Source organism: Neovison vison, chromosome 10 (genome assembly GCF_020171115.1).
Source record: "Neovison vison isolate M4711 chromosome 10, ASM_NN_V1, whole genome shotgun sequence".
NCBI classification, from domain to species: Eukaryota; Metazoa; Chordata; class Mammalia; order Carnivora; family Mustelidae; genus Neogale; species Neogale vison.
Window position 1 is genome coordinate 11,918,907 of NC_058100.1, and position 20,756 is coordinate 11,939,662.

Genomic DNA, 20,756 nt, shown 5'->3' on the forward strand with positions numbered 1-20,756 from the left:
AGATTTTCTTTTCCCTCTTGTATGAGAGTAACAAGTTTGGTGATGTTTTTGTTCTTTTTTTTCTGCTTTATCTTTTTTTTTTTTTTTTTAAGATTTTATTTATTTATTTGACAGACAAAGATCACAAGTAGGCAGAGAGGCAGGCAGAGAGAGAGGGAGAAGCAGGCTCCCCGCTGAGCAGAGAGCCCGATGTGGGGCTCGATCCCAGGACCCTGGGGTCATGACCTGAGCTGAAGGCAGAGGCCTTAACCCACTGAGCTGCCCAGGCGCCCTGATTTTCTTTCTAATGCAAACAAGAAACCCAGCTGTTTTGAGGAGGCTGCCGTTCACTAGTAAGGCAGAAGGGAAACGCACCTCTGCCATTCTCCTTCAGGACTGCGTTTTTTACTTGAGTTTTACAACTTCACCAGTATCAGTAAATTTCCAGATGCCTTTATTTTTAGAGGTTACAGAACTTAAATATGGAGTCAAGAAGCTTTACAAAATATAAAACATTTTCTGGTCAGCCACATTTAAAGTCGAACATACCCAGTGTCTCTGTTCTGAATAAATCTGTTGCGGATCTATCGAGATCTGCCTGCATATCTGTATTTTCCCACATGTGTATGTGTGTACACACACACACACACACACACACACTATTTTTATCTGCTGCAGGAAAAACCCTGAACTTGACCCTTAGCCTCCAGCACTTCCTCTTCCACTCCTTACTTAAATCCAGGCTTGCTTCCTTCCCGTGCTACACGGTCCCTCTGAACTCGGGGCCAGGGCTCTGGGGCGTCCTTGCTCAGAGAGCGGCCGGCAGCAGGGGGCGCTCACTTCCCACTGACGACTTCCGAGCATCGGGGGCAGAGTGCGTCCGGGGACTCGGCCGTGTACTTCCAACAACGAGGGCATTTTTCTTTGGTAGTGGGCGTGACAATTACTTTATAGGAAGACTCTTCACGAATATCACCGCCTGTGAGAGAAAGATACAGGGAGACTGACAGGCCGTTCAAATTGTATCTCTCTTCTCTGTGGTTTGCCCGTGTTCCTTTCTCAGCGCTTTCTCCCGCCCCTGGGGAAAGCTGGTCAGCGTGGCTTCATCTGCCACATTCCAGAGACAGCTGTGACCGCGGACTCACACCCTGACCGCTGAAGACAGCTGGGGAGCCCGAGACCCCGAGTGAGCAGGTGACTGATGGTCCCCAAGTCACGGGTTCTTTGTCTCCTCACACAGAGGCCTTCCAGCTCTCCATCCGGGCAGTTCTCACCAATTACACTGCCTCTCCAGCTACACAAGAATTTTGTTTTTTTTTAAGATTTTATTTATTTATTTGACAGAGATCACAAGTAGGTAGAGAGGCAGACAGAGAGGAGGAAGCAGGCTCCCTGCTGAGCAGAGAGCCCGATGCAGGGCTCGATCCCAGGACCCTGAGATCATGACCTGAGCCAAGGCAGAGGCTTAACCCACTGAGCCACCCAGGCGCCCCTACACAAGAATTTTAAGAAGAGCCAAATTACAGTGACAACTGCAGTGTCCCCACTTACACCTTGGTTTAGGGGCACCTGGGTGGCTCAGCCGGTGAAGCATCCCAACTCCTGATTTCAGCTCCAGTCAGGATCTCAGAGTCTGGAATCCACTGGAGCCTGCCTAGGATTCTCAAGCTCTCCCCTTCCCTCTACCTCACTCTCTCTTTCACCCCCTCTCCTAAAAAAGGAAATTCTTGTTTTAAACAAAAACAAAAACTTCTCCACTATTAATACTCTCAGACTTCAGCCTAAATATATACAGTGAAGAAATTTATTTTCTAGCCATTATACAAAGAAAGTACATTAACATTTTGAAAAGCAAGTGAGAATCTTCACTACATGGTCAGTGCTTCCAGGCCGCGGACTTAAACTGATGCCCATAAGTGAGCCTCCCGCCTCCTGCTGGCACCTAAGAACCACGACGAACACGGGCAGCGTCACTATCCCTGCGGGATCCACGGGTGATTCCCTGTTCACGTGACCGTGCCTCCAGGCCACCACTGAGAGCGAAGCAGGCTGACAAAAGTCCCCCACCGAATCCCTGCCCACTGCGGGAATGAGTTCCATAAAAACTTCTTCCTTAACCCTTCATGAAGATTAGCTAAATCTTTTAAAATAGGGCGTGAAATAAGGTATTTTAGAGTCCACACTGGGGAGGGGCGGGTAAGGCAAGACCAGGATCCTGAGTACCAAAGCAGAGGAACACAAAAGCCAACAGGAGTGAGGTTGACTAACGTCACCTACAATGACCACTGTTCACAGGAAGGGAGGGAAAGCATGCTCCTCTCCCCAGCCCCGTGTTCCCAAGATCATCAGGTAAGACACTTCTGAGAGTGGTTTAGAAACTTGGCCAGTTTCCATGAAAAGGTGTACTCTAAGAACATAGCTCTAGAACACACCTGATGGCCTGCAAAGCTGATGACCTACGATCACCATCTGTTCCCCAGGCCTCGCCTGCTGCTCTCCCCTCTTCCTTACCTTCTAAATTGATCAGGAATGTCCCTTTGCGCTCAATTACATCTGTCGTCGTTGATCGTGGCTCCTGAGACAGTAAAGTCGTCTGGGAAGCCATCATTAGTTCATTCAGTTGAGACGTGCTGGAAGTCTCCTCCGCTTGTAGCATCTGGGAATAAGCATGCTGAAGTTACTGTCTGAATGTTTACCGCAAACTGAGGTTAGAAGAACTAATGCTGCAAATTCTCGTGTTCACCGAGTGACCCTTTAGTGCCACTATCTCCTAAGCTAATACTATTAATTCATTTAGAATGAAAAGTTCTTTTTCTTTTAATTTTAGAGTGCATGAGCGGAGGGAGGGGCAGAGGGAGAGAGAAACTCCTGCGGATTTCCTGATGAGCAGGGGCCTGATGTGAGGCTCGATCCCATGACCCTGAGATCACAACCCGAGCCAATGTCAAGAGTCGGCTGCTTAACCGACTGAGCCACCCAGGCACCCCTGGAATGAAAGGTTTTAATTAAAAATGTCCAGGCAATAGTATGCGCTCTGTAATATACTCTATGCCGGGCACTTCGCTATGCCAGATGCCGAATGTCCGTTATTGCTAATTATCATGGCGTTTCTCATCCCATTTTCCAAACGAGGAGACCTGCTCGGAGGAGTTAACTACTCACGGCCCTCAAGCAGTGAGTGCTGGAGCTGCGCTTCCAGCCCGGGTCTGTGGGTCCAAGCCCGGACTGCTTTCTCCCTGTGTCCCGCTTCCCACATTACAGGCGTGTTAAGATATGATCTGAACAGACCTGCTCTAGCAACACACACCAGTGGTGCCCACGGACTAAAGCACAGAGATGTTCTCAAGTACAATAAAGTGGAATGTCTGATACGCATTTTCACACTTCTCATTGTAACTCTGCTCTTCAAAATGAGTTGGTTGGTTTTTGTTTTTTTTCTTTTTAAAGGAATGTGTATATTAAATCAAGGGGTGCCTAAGTGGCTTAGTCAGTTAAGTGGCTGATTCTTGATTTTAGCTCAGGTCATGATCCTTAGGGGCCATGTGATCGAGTCCTGCGTTGGACTTTGTGCTGAGTGTGGAGCCTGCTTGAGATTCTCTCTCTCCTCCTTGGCCCCTCTCCCTCTGCTTGCACATTCTCTCAAATAAAAATTTTTAAAAACTCAAGAAAAAAAACAGGAGAAATTAATCTGGTTTTAACAAATTCATGTAACTGGTAAATCATAGATCCAGGACTCCATCTGACAGCTATTTAGTGTAGTTGCTAAGAAAAACCCATTATTTTTTAAAATCCCAAAGAATTTTTTCCAATATAAATGATTGAAACAAGCTGTTATTTTTTTTTTAAACTCATTACTCAGAATTAATGAACTGAAAAGATACAGGACATGTAGGAGAAAAGCCCAGAACTACGCTGCGTAGCCGTAGCTAGGTCAGTTTCAATGGTCTTCTTTGCTCATAAAATAAAGGAGTTTCTTTGCTCATAAAATAAAGGAGTCAAGCCTCCCAACTACACATTTTTTTTTTAAAGATTATTTAGAGGGTACACACAGAAGAGGGGCAGAGCAAGAAGGAGAGAGAGACTCTCCTCCTGTGCTGAGCGCGATGCCAGGCTCCGTCCGGCGACGGAGAGCGTAACGGACCTGAGCCGAAATCCAGAGTCGAATGCTGAACCACGTGAGCCACCCGGGGCTTCCCAACATAGAGATTTCAAAGTGCAAGTATCTTACTGAAATCATCTGCTGGCTGATCAATAATCTACAGACTGCGAGCCTCAAATCTTAATTACATTATGAAAAATTTAACCTGAGCTTACCAACCAAATGAGATGGTCATTTATAGAGAACTATGATAGCGGTAAAACTTTTATAAAAATATATTCATTGTCGATTCTCTTCTCCAGCATTAAAAGAGAAAAAAATCAGGACACCTGGGTGACTCAGTCGGTTCAGTGTCTCCATCTGCTCAGGTCACGACCCCAGGGTCTTGGGATCGAGTCCTGCATAGGGTTCCTAGCTCAGCAGGAAGCTGCCTCCTCCCTCTGTCTGCCACTCCCCCTGCTCTCTCTCTCTCTCCCTCTGACAAAAAATTCTTTTAAAAAAAGATATTAAAAAAAATTAAAAATAAAGTAGAGAAAAATCTCAAGTCAGTATGTTAAGCCACAAGCCAATGTGGCTAATGAACCATTAATAATTGCAAGAACAAAGTCTTGATGGTGATTTTGGAAATAAAAATAGGATGAATGCTTTGAGATGACATGATAATTTGCTGCAGCAAATGAACTTTCTTCAAATCTCCTGAGAAAAAGATGGAAGTCTTTTTTTTTAATTTGTTTCGAACCTGGTCCAGGTGGACAAAATTCTCAGAAAACTAGACACTTAACACAAAACCCTCAATTTTTGTGTATTGTAATAACAATGTCATCAGTTTCTGTAGCCCCGAGGATCTGCGTTTCAAACACGACTCTGTTGCATCTTACCTGTCCCAACTTAGAAAGGATGTAGCAACAGAGTACATGCTTCAGAGAAGGGAAAGGAAGCATAGAGGAGGAGGAAACAAAGACTCCGTGATAATATCAGTATTACAAGATCTCTAAACTAAAAATATGTTCCTTATACAGAGATGTTTAAAAGCCAGATTTCAGGTGAAGCTCTAAGATACTAACATCACATCCAAAGAGACTAGCTGCTACTCACCTCTATGATCTCAAAAAGCAGCCCAGGCTCAATCACAAGGGTAACCTTGTACTCGGCTGCGTTTTTACCAGGGATGCTCCCAAGAAATGAGTCTCTCATGGCGCACGTGCTCTCTATGGCTTCCTCTAACCCAGGCTTCTTCCAGATAGAACTTGTTCTAATCCAGCCAGTACGAAAAACACTCTTGGGTTCTTTAAAAAAAAGAAAAAGAAATAAAAGTAATTTATATATATTGCAAACTGTATAGAAAGCACTAACCATTATTTGCTATTCATGGGAAGTAAGAATTGGTATTTATGGTAAATATTATGGAGCCATTCTAAATGCTTACCAAACATTTATATGCACATTTTGAAATATAAACAAAGGATAAAGTATTATAGTAAGATCCCAAAGGAAAAAAGGATGCCTAGAAGAAAATAAAATGGGAAAAAATAGCCCAATATTCACAGTTGCTGTCTTTGGATAGTTAGATAGATTATAGGTGACTTTTCCTCCTCTTTCTAAAAATTTCTATAGTTCCTAATTTTCTATAAGCTTAATACAATCCAAGGAAAAGACTATTATAAAAATATTCACGAAAAGGCACTATCCCTGGTTTCAATAAAACCTAAGTCATAGCAGACACTGACAAGTTATTGAAGAAACACGGATTCTGCGGGAGAGTCCTGCTCTCCTGCATTTCAGAAGGCGCTCCCGGGTGGCCTCCGGCAGCTCTGCAATCCGGCCTGCCGCGCTCCCAACTAGTGCAGACACAACGGAAGGGCCCAGACGTGTGTTGCCTCGAAGCGCTCAGTGCAGGCGAGAAAGTGCCCCTTGCGCGCAGGGGAAGTCGGAGGTGGCAGTCCTCATGCAGGGTCTTTCTCGAAGACGCGTCAGGCCTCCTTACCTTTGGCGTAGGGGATGTGCTGGAATACTTCTTCAGCCAAGTGAGGAAGAATGGGAGCCACAGAACGAACCACGACGTCCAGAGTTTCGGCTAACGCGGTCTGGCAAGAGCGCCGTTTGGGGTCGTCCGCGTTTTCGCAGTAGAGCCTGAAGGGGAACCGAGTGTGCTCAGCGGGGACAACACTGTCTACACAGGGAGCGCCGAGGCCGCTGCGCCTACTGTTCCCACCGGGGCCAGTCCCGTGGCTCGGGCCATCATCTGACATAAGATGTTCGGTCACATAACTGTACCGCTAAGCCCCCTCCTCCACTCTCCCCTCCGTGCCTCCCCCGGCAGCGCGGCCGCAGCCACGGAGTGCGAGGCAGCTGAGGGTACCCCCCGTCCACGTCCGCCGCGTGAGCAGAGGATGGGGTTACGGTCCCCATGCGTCAGGTCCTGGTGGCGCTCGCGGGCTGCAGGGACGCCTCCCATTGGCCTCGCTGCCATCAGTGCAGACCGAGCGCCAGGCCTTCCTCTAAAAGCACATCACATCGCTGATCCTACCTGACGGCCGCATGGCACCAGGCGCCTGCGTCTGTCCCCTCCTCAAAATGCACCAGCTCCTGAGAACAGGTACCGCATCCGTCACCCGGCACTGGCGCCCCTTCCTCACCGAGCACTCACTGTCTGAATCGCAGCGCAAAGCGCATCCCTTATGTTCCTTACATTCTCTGCTCATAATCCCATGAGGTATGTCTTACCACTTGACTCAAGAACCCACCGTCCTAACCGCACGGCGTCGCCCACCATGCTCACCTCTGCACCCACCTGCCAAGGAGACGCTGGAGAAGTATCAGAATACTTCAGTGTTCGGTCATACGTACCGGTCCTTGATTATGCTGAAATAGAAGCTCGAAAGCTCTCTGGTATAAAATGCTCGTAACAGTCGAACAACTTTTCCAAAATCATACTGTTTGTATGCATCAGTAATCTAGGGAACAAAAGCCAAAATAAATTTGGAAGTCACAGTAAACCAATGAAAATGCAAGTCATCATGAGCAAAAATATGTACCTTTTCACAAAATATGTTTCTTTTTGGGGGGGGTTAGGCAATGTTTTTTTATTTTAAAAAATTTTTTATTTTTTATAAACATGTATTTTTATCCCCAGGGGTACAGGTCTGTGAATCGCCAGGTTTACACACTTCACAGCACTCATCATAGCACATACCCTCCCCAATGTCCATAACCCCACCCCCCCTTCTCCCAACCCCCCTACCCCCAGCAACCCTCAGTTTGTTTTGTGAGATTAAGAGTCACTTATGGTTTGTCTCCCTCCCAGTCCCATCTTGTTTCATTTATTCTTCTCCTACCCACTTAAGCCCCCATGTTGCATCACCACTTCCTTATATCAGGGAGATCATATGATAGTTGTCTTTCTCAGCTTGACTTATTTCGCTAAGCATGATACGCTCTAGTTCCATCCAGGTTGTCGCAAATGGCAAGATTTCGTTTCTTTTGATGGCTGCATAGTATTCCATTGTGTATATATACCACATCTTCTTTATCCATTCATCTGTTGATGGACATCTAGGTTCTTTCCATAGTTTGGCTATTGTGGACATTGCTGCTATAAACATTCGGGTGCACGTGCCCCTTTGGATCACTACGTTTGTATCTTTAGGGTAAATACCCAGTAGTGCAATTGCTGGGTCATAGGGCAGTTCTATTTTCAACATTTTGAGGAACCTCCATGCTGTTTTCCAGAGTGGTTGCACCAGCTTGCATTCCCACCAGCAGTGTAGGCAGGTTCCCCTTTCTCCGCATCCTCGCCAGCATCTGTCATTTCCTGACCTGTTGATTTTAACCATTCTGACTGGTGTGAGGTGGTATCTCATTGTGGTTTTGATTTGTATTTCCCTGATGCCGAGTGATATGGAGCACTTTTTCATGTGTCTGTTGGCCATCTGGATGTCTTCTTCGCAGAAATGTCTGTTCATGTCCTCTGCCCATTTCTTGATTGGATTATTTGTTCTTTGGGTGTTGAGTTTGCTAAGTTCTTTATAGATTTTGGACACTAGTCCTTTATCTGATATGTTGTTTGCAAATATCAAAATATGTTTCAATAATTGTTTTCTTAAAGATTTTATTTACTTATTTGTCAGAGAGAGACACAGCAAGAGAGGAAACACAAGCAGGGGGAGCGGGAGAGGGAGAAGCAGGCTCCCCGCCAAGCAAGGAGCCTGATGCGGCGCTTGATCCCAGGACCCTGGGACCATGACCTGGGCTGAAGGCAGACACTTAACCGACTGGGTCACCCAGGCACCCGACAAAATATGTTTCAAAGGCAGAAAAATACGAAACAGGAGATACACAAGAGTGATGGGATCTTTCAAACATTGCTGGCTATCAAATTCAACCATTGTCAGAAAAAACTGTATATTCCACTCTGGAAACTAGAAAAGAACACTCATCAAAGGAAGGGATCAGGTTTAAAGTCATAAATCACACCATTTTAAAAGAGCAAAGTGTGCAAGTTTCTAATGTTCCCTCATTTATGCCTGTGAAGTAAAATCGGGCAAAAATCTGCAGGTATGTCTCTGACTTAATGGTACATGGAAGCAGCTACATTTCCAATTTTTGAGCAAACACACATTATATGTTTTATATATAAATGAAAAAATATCTTACAAAACACACAGGAATAGTCGTTTTAGTTATTTCTATACTTTGAGGGGTACATCTGTAGATCAGATATAGGTCTACTTCACTCCCTCCTGCTAGAGAATGACATAAAGCTGATCTTGAGAGGAAAATGTGGTCTTAGGGGAAGGCAGGGCCTACATTTCCACCAGGTACTGTGAGTCTTTTGAAAAACCAGGAAAGAAATCCTACGACTTCATAGCTATAGTCAACCTCAGAATGTGTGGCATTTATCAAGTATAACTGTTCTCAGTGCTACGATTACTATTTCTAGTAAGGTCTGTTCGCCTGCACACAACTCCAGTTTCAACACTCAGCAATACTGATATTTCTATTTTCCAGGAGCTTATTAATTCACGCTCACCTTGTTTGCTAAATCCTGCAGTAAGTGCAGCATGTACTGGTCTATGACATACATGTCATTAACGGGAACGGAATCCGTTTCTGGGTTGAAGCCAGCGATGTTTCCCAGAAGAAAGCGGAGTGTATTCCTGAGCTATTGATGTTGAGAAAAAACACGCAGTCAAAAAATACATGTGGCCTTCCATTCTTACTCAAAAGTTATTTTATTTTTCTATAATTTTTATACAACTCATGTTACTTTCTTAATAGGATACTTCTTAAGAAAATAACTTTCCTAAATGAGACTACAAATGCAAAAAAGAGAGACTCATTGCAACAGCAGAATTACAGAAGGAACCCCTGGACTCTACACATGAATACTGATTTCTCATTTTATTTCTTTATAACCTTATAAAGGCAAATCACTGTTCAGTGGCCTGGTTTATTCATCCATATAGGTAAGAATGTTATTTTCACCTGCTTCCCAGGCAAGAATAAGGATCAATGGAATAAATGTGAAAGGCCACTGAGCACATGGAAAGTATATAAAATAGTGTAATTTCGTATTACCCTGTATTTTATAAAATATAATAGGCAGTCTATAAAATTTTTGTGTTACACTATTAATATTTTTAAACAAATAAACACAGGATATTTTTAAGTGCTCACGTGTAAAAACTCATTCTTGCTATTTTGTGATACCAAACAAAATGTCCTTCATTTTAAAAATATGTAATTTAGCCAACCTTTTATTCAGACATAGGAAGAACAACAACTCTGACCTTGCTAATATCATCTCTGGCAGCGTTAAGTACAGACGGACTAATGGTCACTTCGGTGAAGACGTTGGACTCGGCTACCCACCAGCGAAGGACATCAGCCCCGTACGGAGGTTCCTTGTTTGGATCCTTTCAGGGGAGGAAAAAGACGCATCGACATATCAATGGCTTTCAATTTTAATTAGGTGAACAAATGTTTTAGGTATTCCTCCTCAGAAATATGTGAGTACAACGTGTGCACAGAATATCCCGCACTGTAATGAGCTAAGGGCCAACAATCTCAGAATCAGCTGCGTGTGAGCAACACCGGGAAACCGAGCGCTCGGCAGTCCCGCTGCGCGCAGACGTGGCAAGTGTCCGCACCCCTCCCTCTACTACAGCCGGGGGCGGAGCGGCCCGATGCCTCCATGATGGCAGAGGGGAACAGAAGGACCTGCTCTTCCCTTCCGGCGCTCCCGAGACATGGAGGGAGAAGCAGACTCCCCACTGACCAGCGAGCCTGATATGAGGCTGGATCCCAGAACCCCGGGACCATGACCCAAGCCGAAGGCAGATGCTTAATTGACTGAGATACACAGGTTCCCCAAAACAAAAAGTTTTGTTTTGACCACCTACTTACTTGTCCTCCGTTGATGACCACATCAGGATCAATGACATTCCCAAGAGATTTGGACATTTTTTCTCCCTTTTCTCCAAGGGTAAATCCATGAACCACCACTGTCCTAAGAAGACAAATCAGCCATTACGATAATAAGCACAGCTATCATGATCTCTTTGACGATCACTTATAGCTTAAAAAGAGTATCTCATCTTGAAAAAAAAAAAAATACAGGGTTTTTCCTGACAGATTCTGAACGCTTTTCTTGAAAGTCTAATTCTCAGTTGTTTATTTATCATGATTGTGTACAGTAAGCTCTTTAATTAAAGAAAAATTTTTCATGTTTACCTTCACTAAACATTTCTTGCGCATCTATTAGGTATTGATTTTTTTTTTTTTTTAAGATTTTATTTTTTTTTATTTATTTGAGAGAGAGAGACAGTGAGAGAGAGAATGAGCGAGGAGAAGGTCAGAGAGCGAAGCAGACTCCCCATGGAGCTGGGAGCCCGATGCGGGACTTGATCCCGGGACTCCAGGATCACGCCCTGAGCCGGAGGCAGTCGTTTAACCAACTGCGCCACCCAGGCGTCCCTAGGTATTGATTTTGATCACTAAAACTAACCAAGAAAAAGTATGTCTTAAAAAGAGCAGATTATCATCTCAAAATTATTTTCAAAAAGACAATTTGCGACAAATACAGCTATTGTTCTACTGGTGTGAAAAAGTATGTTCTGTAAGAGACAAACATGGAAATTTTTCTGGGATGAGTTTTCATTCTGAACCAGCAATAATCTTAAGCTATTTAAGAACCATTCTGAAATCAATGATATGTACCTTAACAGGAATACCCAATCTAATAAATATAATAAAATCTAATAAAATTCACTAATGGAACATTTCAGTCCATTAACCGCTTGTGGATATTACAAATATAAGGATACTTGACCTCAGAGTGTCTTCAATCAACGTAGAATACCTTCTCTATACTGCTCTGGATCAAGTCTTCCCATATTTTAAGATCGAACTCTTCGGGGCACCTGGGTGGCTCAATGGGTTAAAGCCTCTGCCTTCGGCTCAGGTCATGGTCCCGGGGTCCTGGGATCGAGCTCCACATCGGGCTCTCTGCTCAGCGGGGAGCCTGCTTCCTCCTCTCTCTCTGCCTGCCTCTCTGCCTACTTGTGATCTCTCTCTGTCTGTCATATAAATAAATAAATAAATAATCTTTAAAAAAAAAAAAAATCGAGCTCTTCACAGATGTCCCCAATGTCCCCACTGTCCCAGTAAATGCTGACGTTACTTTTATGGGAATGACAGGGTATAGTGGTCACAAGACTGCTCTGTATTGTTGTCTCCTTTGTCTCTCTCTCTCTCTTTTACTTCCAACTCTTACTATCTCATGAGACAAGACTGAGCTACTATCGGAGGGGTTTTCGATCCAGGCACACCTTGGAGATATGGCACCTTTGGCTCCAGACCACTGCAATAAAGCAACTCAAACAAATTTTTTGGTTTCCAGTGCACAGGAAGTTCCGTCTACACTATACTGCAGTCTATTGAGTATAACAGCTTTAGGTATAAATGAAGAATCTACATACCTTAATTCAGAAATACTGTATTGCTAACTAAAATGCTAACTATCACCTGAGCTTTCAAAAAGTTGTCATCTTTCTACTGGGGAAGGCTGGTGGCTGCTGACCATATAGGGCAGAGGGTGCTGCCAGTGGGGGTGATTGTGGCAACTGTTTTTTTATTGTTTTATTTTTTTATATTTTATTTATTTGACAGAGTGAGCACGAGAGAGAGTACATGCAAGGGAAGGGGTAGAGGTAGTGGCAGAAGCAGGCTCCTTGCTGAACAGGGAGCCCAGCACAGGGCTTGATCCCAGAACACTGGGATCAGGACCTGAGCCAAAGGCTGACGCTTCACCGACTGAGCCCCCCAGTCGCCCTGTGGCAATTTCTTAAGACAACGACGAAGTCTGCCACAGTGACTGACTCAGCCTTTCGTGAACAATCTGCCTGCACATGTGGTACTTGCTAGCACTTTCCCCAGGACGGAACTACTTTCAAACCTGGAGCCAACCCTCTCAAATCCTGCTGCTGCTGCACAAGCTAAGTTAACGTAACACTCTAAATCTCTTGTTGTCCTTCCAACAGTCCCCCCAGCCTCTTCGCCGGGAGCGGATTCCGACCCCACTTTCTCGTGGCTCCTCAACCGTGAAAGTCAGACCACGGGTCTGCGCAGTTCCGTCCCATCCACAGGCTCTGCTGTGGTCCTGGCTCTCTCGCTGTTCCCACCACATCCTGTTCCCACCACATCTGCAGGCACTTCCTCCACGGAAGTCCTTCAATTTGTTAAAAAAAAAAGGCAGGATCTGCAATCAAGCAAGTACCCGGCAGAAGTACTCAAGTGTGAGGACCTGTTCAGCTCAGGTTTAATACTCACTTAAAAGGTGCTTTTTTCCTCGCTGCCACACTTGTTAATAAAGAAGACTGAAACCAACCGCCAAGCTGGTCTTTTCCTTCCAAGTACAGATCTGCTCTCTGGTCAGTACCTCAAAAATAAATATTAAAAAACACAGAAGTTAAAGTCAACTAATATTGGAAAATGAAAATAAATATGTATCGATGTGTTTAAAATAATCACGTGATTTCTCATGTCACGCTATACCTGAGAGCAGACTGAATGAACGCATTCACCTGAGCTCTTATCCTCACTGCCCGTTTTTAAGATGAAGACAGTAAATGTTAGAGTATGATCTCCTAACCACAGGCAACTGAAACAGTACCAAAACTGGGCACTGATTAATAATAATTACCAGTATCAATATTTCCAGTTAAATCTTCTAAATGAAAAGGAGCATCTAAAAATTTTAGAAGTGAAAATACTCTATGCGATACTATAATGACGGATACATGTCCTTTATCCAGTTGTCCAAACCTGTAACATGTACAACAGCAACAGTAACCCGTGCTGTAAACTGTGGACTGTGGGGGTTATGATGCGCGCCTGCAGGTTCATGTCTTGTTGACGAACGTGCCGCTCTGTCGGAGGGTATGGACAGTGAGGGAGGCCGACTGCCCGTAGAGGCAAGAGGAATGTGGAAAATCTCTCTACCTTCCTCTTAATGTTGCTATAAATCTCAAACCGCTCTAAAAAAATCAAGTCTTTTCAAAAAGATATAGTTTAAGAAAAAAAAATGTCAAATTTGTAGGGACATATGTATAAGCAAGCTTGAGGGCTACTTCTGCTTTCAACAATAAACCAGGGTTAATTCAAGAGTTAATAATCTGAGATAAAAGACCATTTGACAAACATTGTTAAATCATTTCAGTCAAGAATCATCAAGGGTGCTTAACCACTAGGTAAAAATTTGGTAAGAAACAGGTATTTCCCGTCTTAAAAGTATCTCCCTGCAAGATACTTTCTAACACAACAATTTCTAAGGGAGATGGGATGGGAAGTAACCACAAGAGAGAAAGAGAGAAAACAGGCTGACACCACCTCCAAGGGATCCAAGTTCAACATCACCAGTAAGTCATCATATAACTTCTGTTAGGACATACTGAAAAGGACACAGTTATCTCTTCTGTGATATTCCTGCCCAAAATGCATAGTTAAATCTCATCATGAGGGATAAACGCAAAGTGAGGGACCATCTACAAAATAGCCTGTACATTCATGAATGTCAAGGACATGAAAGACAAGAACAAAATGGGACTAAAGGGAGAGGACAACTAAATGCCACCAATGACCCTAGGCTGGCTCAAGCACCCTTTTAATTTTTTTCTCTTTTCCTATAAAGGACATTACTGGGTGAAAGCTGAATCAGATCTGGAGGGAACAGGATGGAATCAGGGTTAATTTCCTGATTTTGATTTTCATATTGGTTATACAAGAGAATGTTGAGTTTTAGGAAATATACACCAAAATATTTAGGGATAAAAGAGCATCAAGTCTGCAACTTACCCTTAAATGGTACAGAAGAGTGTTTATATACACACACAAGGGGAAAATATATAAAGTAAACGTAGTAAAATGCTAACTTTGGAAAATCTAGATGAAGGGTATGTGCTACTTCTTTATTCTGTGACTTTTCAGAGTAAAATGTTTGTTTGTTTTTTAAGACTTTATTTATTTATTTAGAGAAAGAGAGTGTGTGTGAGTTGTGGGGAAGAGAAGGAGAGAGAACCTCAAGCAGACTCCCCGCTGGGCACAGAGCCCAGTGCAGGGCTCGTTCTCACAACCCTAAGATGGTAACCTGAGCTGAAACCAAGAGTCAGACACTTAACCTACTGAGCCACGCAGGTACCCCAACTTTTTTTTTTTTTTAAGAACATGAGGTCTTTGGGAAAGATGATTTCCATATTTTAAATCTAAATTCACAACTCTAAGAAGTCCCCATAATCCCTTTGAGTTGTGAAATGAAGATCTGTCCTTAGGTCCTAATATCAAGGATTCAGTGTAATCCTTATGTGAAAATGGGTAGAAGCAGGAGACAAAATAAAAATAATTAAATCACGCCAGTTCAATTCACTGAACATTTCTGAGCACTTATTACCTGACAGGCACTGTACTTAGACACTTCTATAAGGGGGGAATGTAAAGAAATCTGGTAGTGCCTTCTTGGAGCTGATTACTAGTGGGACAGATTTTATGTTAAATAACTGTTTTGGGCGTCATCAAGGCAAAGCTATAGCTCAGCCAGTCTGCGCAGCTTGGGAAGTCTAAGACCATAACCAGACGAACGCATACAAGCAACAAGAACATAATGTCTTGGCCTCAACGTCCAGAGCACTACATCTATCCCTACTCTTCCTCTCCTAATCTGTAACCATTTGTGACCCTAAATCTTTACGATGCCAGATCTCAAACCCCCTCCCACCCAGAACGCTCACTTCCACCTAGTGACCACATTTTGGATATGGTAACCATCAGTGAGATGGTCAGTAACAGAATGCTGGTGGAAATCTTCTAAAATAAGATAATGAAAGAGCAGAAAAGTACCAGCAAACCCGCTTCGTCTCTGAAAGAGGCCTGCTTGCGGGCTCAGGAAGTGATCCCTCACAGCCCCAGCCTGGTGTCCGCTCACAGAGATGTCCGCCTGGCACAGTGCTGCACCTAAGCCTTGATTAACACACCTAAAACACACGGGCTTTCGTCTCTAAAACCTTTGTCAGCCCTGAAATGTCTAAAAAGCTGGTTGTTGCCCAAGGCTTTACAGGAGTCAGGACAAAAGCAATCTCAGGACGGTGCAGGCGCTGTACTCGGACTCCCAGCTCCAAGTCCCGGCCACGGCACGGACCCGCGGTGGGGGCTCAGCGGGACCTTCCATTGCTCCCACTTCTTCACTAAAATGAGGACAGCACCAAAATCTGTTTACCTTGTAAGGTTGTTACACACATTAAAGACGTAAGAGGACGTGCTTTGGACACAATAAACAATCAGTAAATGTTAATTATTACAGAGATCGTAAAGAACACTGGTGTTTCCTGATGGCAAATTAAAAAGGAGTAATTTTTTCAAACCGTTCTTATATGAAACAATACTTGTGAAAATGTGATTACTTATCCTAAACTACTTTAAAAATATATAGTCTCTGATCCTGAGCTAGAAATACAGGTTGTAACATTCTAATAGAACAAGAGGACATCAGCCAATTAGTAAGAGCACAAGGAAACAGCTAATACTTATCAAGGTTAAAAGTCTCGATATCTTTTCATGCTCACACATACTGAATTGCTGAAACTGGGTAAGAAGCAAAATACCATCCTAGAAAAGGAGGTGTAGTCCCGGAAAATTTCTGCAAGCCAGAGCCTTTCAAGGTGGTGTGTGAAGCCACGGGAAAAGATGGCGTGGGTTGGGGCGAGGACTGGGGAGCAGGGGGGCTCGAGTGTAGCAAAGCTCTTGACAACAAATGAAAAACTTAAAGTGGATGGGAACTTTAAAAACGAAAACTAGACAAGAAGTCTAGTCTTGGACGGTAAGAAATAGCAAGAAAAGTCAAACTCACGTGCTGAATACTGTACATTCCAATGCTGGAATTACTGTACAACCTCATATGAATTATTGGGGCTATTTCCTATTTTAGCAAGTTTATTTTTAGTAATGATTTTTTATTAACAAAAATGTATATTCTTACTTCAAGAAATTTAGAAAACATTGAGAAGTTCAAAAAAATAAAATCACATACATCCCACTACCTAGAGATAATCACTTTATTTCAGCATATTTCCTTCAAGTCTTTTGTCTGTGCCCTTCAACATTTCCATGGGTTTGTTAGCCTATCAAAATAATTTGCCTGCATCCCACTTTTTTTTGTATTCTGCACTTTTAAAATGTAACATGCTCTCAGATAAAACCATACCCACAATTATTTTTCAAAAACATGACTGAATGGCTGCTTATCATTCTGTGATTTGTACGGATATCACATTGCTTTAGTCATTTATCTACACATAGGACAATGAGTTACTGTGTCAAATCATGTACTGTTAGAAAAAACTCTGTAAAAAAAAAATAACACTGTAATAAATCCTCACACACAATTCTTCATCCAGATCTGACTAGCTCTATAGGAGAGATGCCTTCAAATAGAATTTTTTTGGTTAAAGGATTGAAAACTACTCCAAAGCTCTTAAGACCTAATGCAAAAATTCTTTCCAGTTAAGTTTACACCACATTACATCCCAATAGCAGCGTACAAGAGGGAGGAATGTGCTAATTGTTTCTGTTTTTAAATCTTTTATCCTTTTTTTCCCCTGACTATATCTTTTTTTTAAGTTTTATTTATTTAAATAATCTCTACCCCGCTAATGTGGGGCTTGAACTTATGACTCCAAGATCAAGAGTCGCATGTTCCTCCAGGACTAAGCCAGCCACATTCCCTACACCTTTTAGTAAAAGAAAAATCAGAACTTTCTTATCGAAGTAGAAATAAACTTGGGAGTTGTAAAACTCCAGGAAGAGTAACAATTAACCACGTGACAAAAAGTTAGTATTTCTATTACAGTAACTTTTTCTCTTAAGAAAATTATAAAAATTCATATTTAGAGGGAATAATAAACTGTTCAGAAAATAAACCTCTAAGATTATGATTTAGGCATGGCAGTAAATAAAGAATAAGCCAAATATTTAAAAAAAACTATTAAGGCAAATCAGCAAAAAAACTTGAGTATTCTGTAATTGTAGATTTGTTTAACTTAGCTTAATTGATAAATTTTGAGCAACATTATTGCATTTAAGAAGGCAGGTTTTAGAACCAGCACAAAACCATATTTGTCAAAACTGCTGCTTAACCAATGTAACATTTGAAAATAATTTAAACCAAAAATAACTTGTAAAAATGTTAAAATATAACTATTAATTTTTAAAATTAGGCTTTTTTAAAAGTATTTGAGATGTTTTTAAAAGGGTGACCTTTTTAAAAAAGTCATTTGTAAATCTAAGTTGTAAATCTTAGTTTCTCTTTCAAAAAATGATCTTTTTTCTATTTGCTTCAAGTTATTTCTCTCTATTTAAAAAAAACAGAGGGGCCCCGTGGGGCTCAGTCAAGTGAGCAGCCAACTCTTGGTTTGGCTCAAGTCTTGATCTCAGGGATCACGGAATGAGCCCCGGCCCCGCTCTGTGCCCAGTGGGGAGTCCAACTTGGGATTCTGCCCTCTTCCTTTCACTCCCCTTCTGTACCCCCAGCCCCCAGAATGTTCTCTCTCAAAGAAATACATAAATAAAACCTTAGAGAAAAACCATAAATGAAGTAGAATAAGTATTTTAAAACACCAATTACTTCACTAGGTGAATGGGTAAGTTATGGCTTATCCAAACAATGAGATACTATTCAGCACTACAAAGAAATGACCTATAAAGCCAGGAAAAGACACGAAGAAACCACCAATGTGTGTTATTAAGTAAAAGAAGTCAATCAGAAAAGCAACATACTCTAGGACTTCAACTATGTAACATTCCAAAAAAGGCACAACTTTGGAGCGTGAAAAGGTCAGTGGTTGCCGGGGGTTAGCAGGGAAGAAGGGATGAACGTGGAACAAATTTTTAGTGCAGTGAATCTACTCTGTGAGATACTATAATGGTGGATACATGTCATTATGTATTTGTCAAAACCCACGGAACACACAACCCCAGCAGCGAACCCTAACGTAAACGCTGGACTCTGGGTGACAATGATTTGTCAGTGGAGGTCCCTCAACAGTAACAGATGAATGTACCTCTCTGTAGTGTGGGCTGACGGTGGGGGAGGCAGAGGGTATGGGATTTCTGTACTTTCCTCTAAAACTGTTCTAAAAAATAAAATCTGCTTAAAATTTTTGAAAAACATTAATTATTTTAAAATCACTGCAATAATTAATGCCTTTCATAAACGTTAAAAGAATGTTTTTAGAAATAATTCGTTTAAAAATGCCATTCCCTTTCAGAAAGTTCCAGTTTCAGTTTAAGTACTATTGACCTTGAACTCACAATGAAACAGGTACTTGACCTGGTATTAACATTCATATCTCTTTCACTGCTATAAAACCTGTCAGCGAAAAGTAAAACCAGTTATGTATGCTATAATCACCAAATTCGTCTTGTTAAACATCAATAGGTATTGATGAAGACTGGTAGCTAAATCAAGCTCAAAGTCAAGTTGATTTTATTTTGCAACAATATAAATCTTTGGGAAATATGCAGACATTGAATCATTTATTAGAATTAATAATACAAGCATTTGAGGATGAAAGTACAATAACCCTGCTCAGCAAACCCTTTCTCTTTCCCTCTCCCTCTCTTCCTTTTAAGGAAAATCACCTTTCTTTCATGGCTTTTCAAACTATGAATTTACTTAGTTTCTGGGTTCTTTCCCATTTCATTCTTTCTCCCTATTTTTGGCAATTTTTTATTGCAAAAGAACAAAAAAAGCTCAGAATAAAATGGGATAAAATAAAAGCTAATTAATCTACACTTATTAACTGACCTCGTAAGATTTTTGACTGATTGAGAGGAAGAAGAGGAGGAATAGGGCATCTCAGGCAAAAAGAAGAAACTACGGTTTAAAATTGGACTTGTGTGTATTATCTTTAAAGGTAGTTTATGTTCTGGAAGCCTTCCCTGCAGGTAACACAATACCTGTTTAAATGACAAATCCGTTTTCTCTCTTTGAATTCATTATCTAAATAGGACAGAAAATAATGGTCTACTGCTTAGATACATTTTTACCATTAATTTCATTCAGTGAAGTTGTTCCTTCGTGGCAGTGTGAGGAAGCGTCTGATCCGCTCCCCCTTCCCTGCCACCTACCTCATCCCTGTCTTTAACCTCATAGTGACTTCGAGCTTTAGTCTTCGTTTTACCTCTGGTGTTCACTTGGCATCCTTAAGGATATCTTCTTAAGCATCTCAACACAACCTTGAATGTGCACCTGCCCCTACTTCTCCCTTCTAACTCCTACCCAGTCTCTCCCTTCTCTTTATGCAGTGAATCAAGAGTGTGCCCCAATATGAGTAAGTATCAAATCAGTCAGCTGTCTGTACAGAAGGGGGAAGAGTTGTGAAAGGTCAAGGCTGTATTAAGAAAACAAGAACCAAAAATCAGGGTATGGGAGATCTAGTCTGATTGTACTAAACTATGTGACCATCACCTAATTTGGCTCTAATTTAATTTCATTTCCTGTTCTGAAAAGTGATGGGGGTCAGACTGCTTCAATGATTTCTAAACCTTACAGAAGTAGTGCCTTGGGATTGCCAAGTGAGTCAAGGAAAATGAGCTGGTTGAGGGAGGAAGAAAATTCCCATTTCTAATCTGTCTTATATATTGTGGTTCTATGTGAAATTTCATTTGGAAAAACAGAAAAAGTTTAGAAATCATTGGATTAGATGATCTCCAACAGCCCTTCCAGATCTAAAGTTATACCATAGCAGGAGATTTTTTTATTTTCTTCCCTGCTGCCCCCACCAAAAAAGGTTTTCTTCCAAATACCGAAAAAAGATTACATAGATTACCTAGGTAAAAAGAATACCTAGAGTACAGACTGCCTCTGAGTAACTTTTATGTATTTTCAAAACCACTTGACTGGTTTATAATCTATTATTTAAAATTACCTGGAAGAACACAAGACCATGAAGTTCCACTATCAAACCAGATGTCCAAAATATCCTGACCAGGCGCATATTCCAAAGCATCAGGACCACCAACCTAATAAGATAATGTGAAAACCTTTTAATTATGCAAGGATCACAATATACACAATAAGGACCAAAAAGTCTTAAAATAATCAAATGCTTACAAGCATTAAACTCACATT

General features: G+C 42.0%; 1 protein-coding gene across 1 annotated transcript in view; it reads right to left on the bottom strand.

The window, feature by feature from the left end:
- Positions 1 to 416: 416 nt before the first annotated feature.
- IARS2 (isoleucyl-tRNA synthetase 2, mitochondrial) overlaps positions 417 to 20,756 on the bottom strand; it is a 55,734-nt gene continuing 35,394 nt past the window's right edge. The window contains exons 14-23 of the mRNA XM_044266810.1: positions 20,554 to 20,647; positions 12,908 to 13,016; positions 10,484 to 10,586; positions 9,868 to 9,993; positions 9,108 to 9,239; positions 6,926 to 7,032; positions 6,063 to 6,208; positions 5,174 to 5,364; positions 2,491 to 2,635; positions 417 to 958 (exon numbers count right to left, since the gene is read on the bottom strand). Coding sequence (XP_044122745.1) covers positions 816 to 958; positions 2,491 to 2,635; positions 5,174 to 5,364; positions 6,063 to 6,208; positions 6,926 to 7,032; positions 9,108 to 9,239; positions 9,868 to 9,993; positions 10,484 to 10,586; positions 12,908 to 13,016; positions 20,554 to 20,647 — 1,296 coding nt within the window. The 3' untranslated portion in view covers positions 417 to 815. The remainder of the gene's footprint in view (positions 959 to 2,490; positions 2,636 to 5,173; positions 5,365 to 6,062; positions 6,209 to 6,925; positions 7,033 to 9,107; positions 9,240 to 9,867; positions 9,994 to 10,483; positions 10,587 to 12,907; positions 13,017 to 20,553; positions 20,648 to 20,756) is intronic.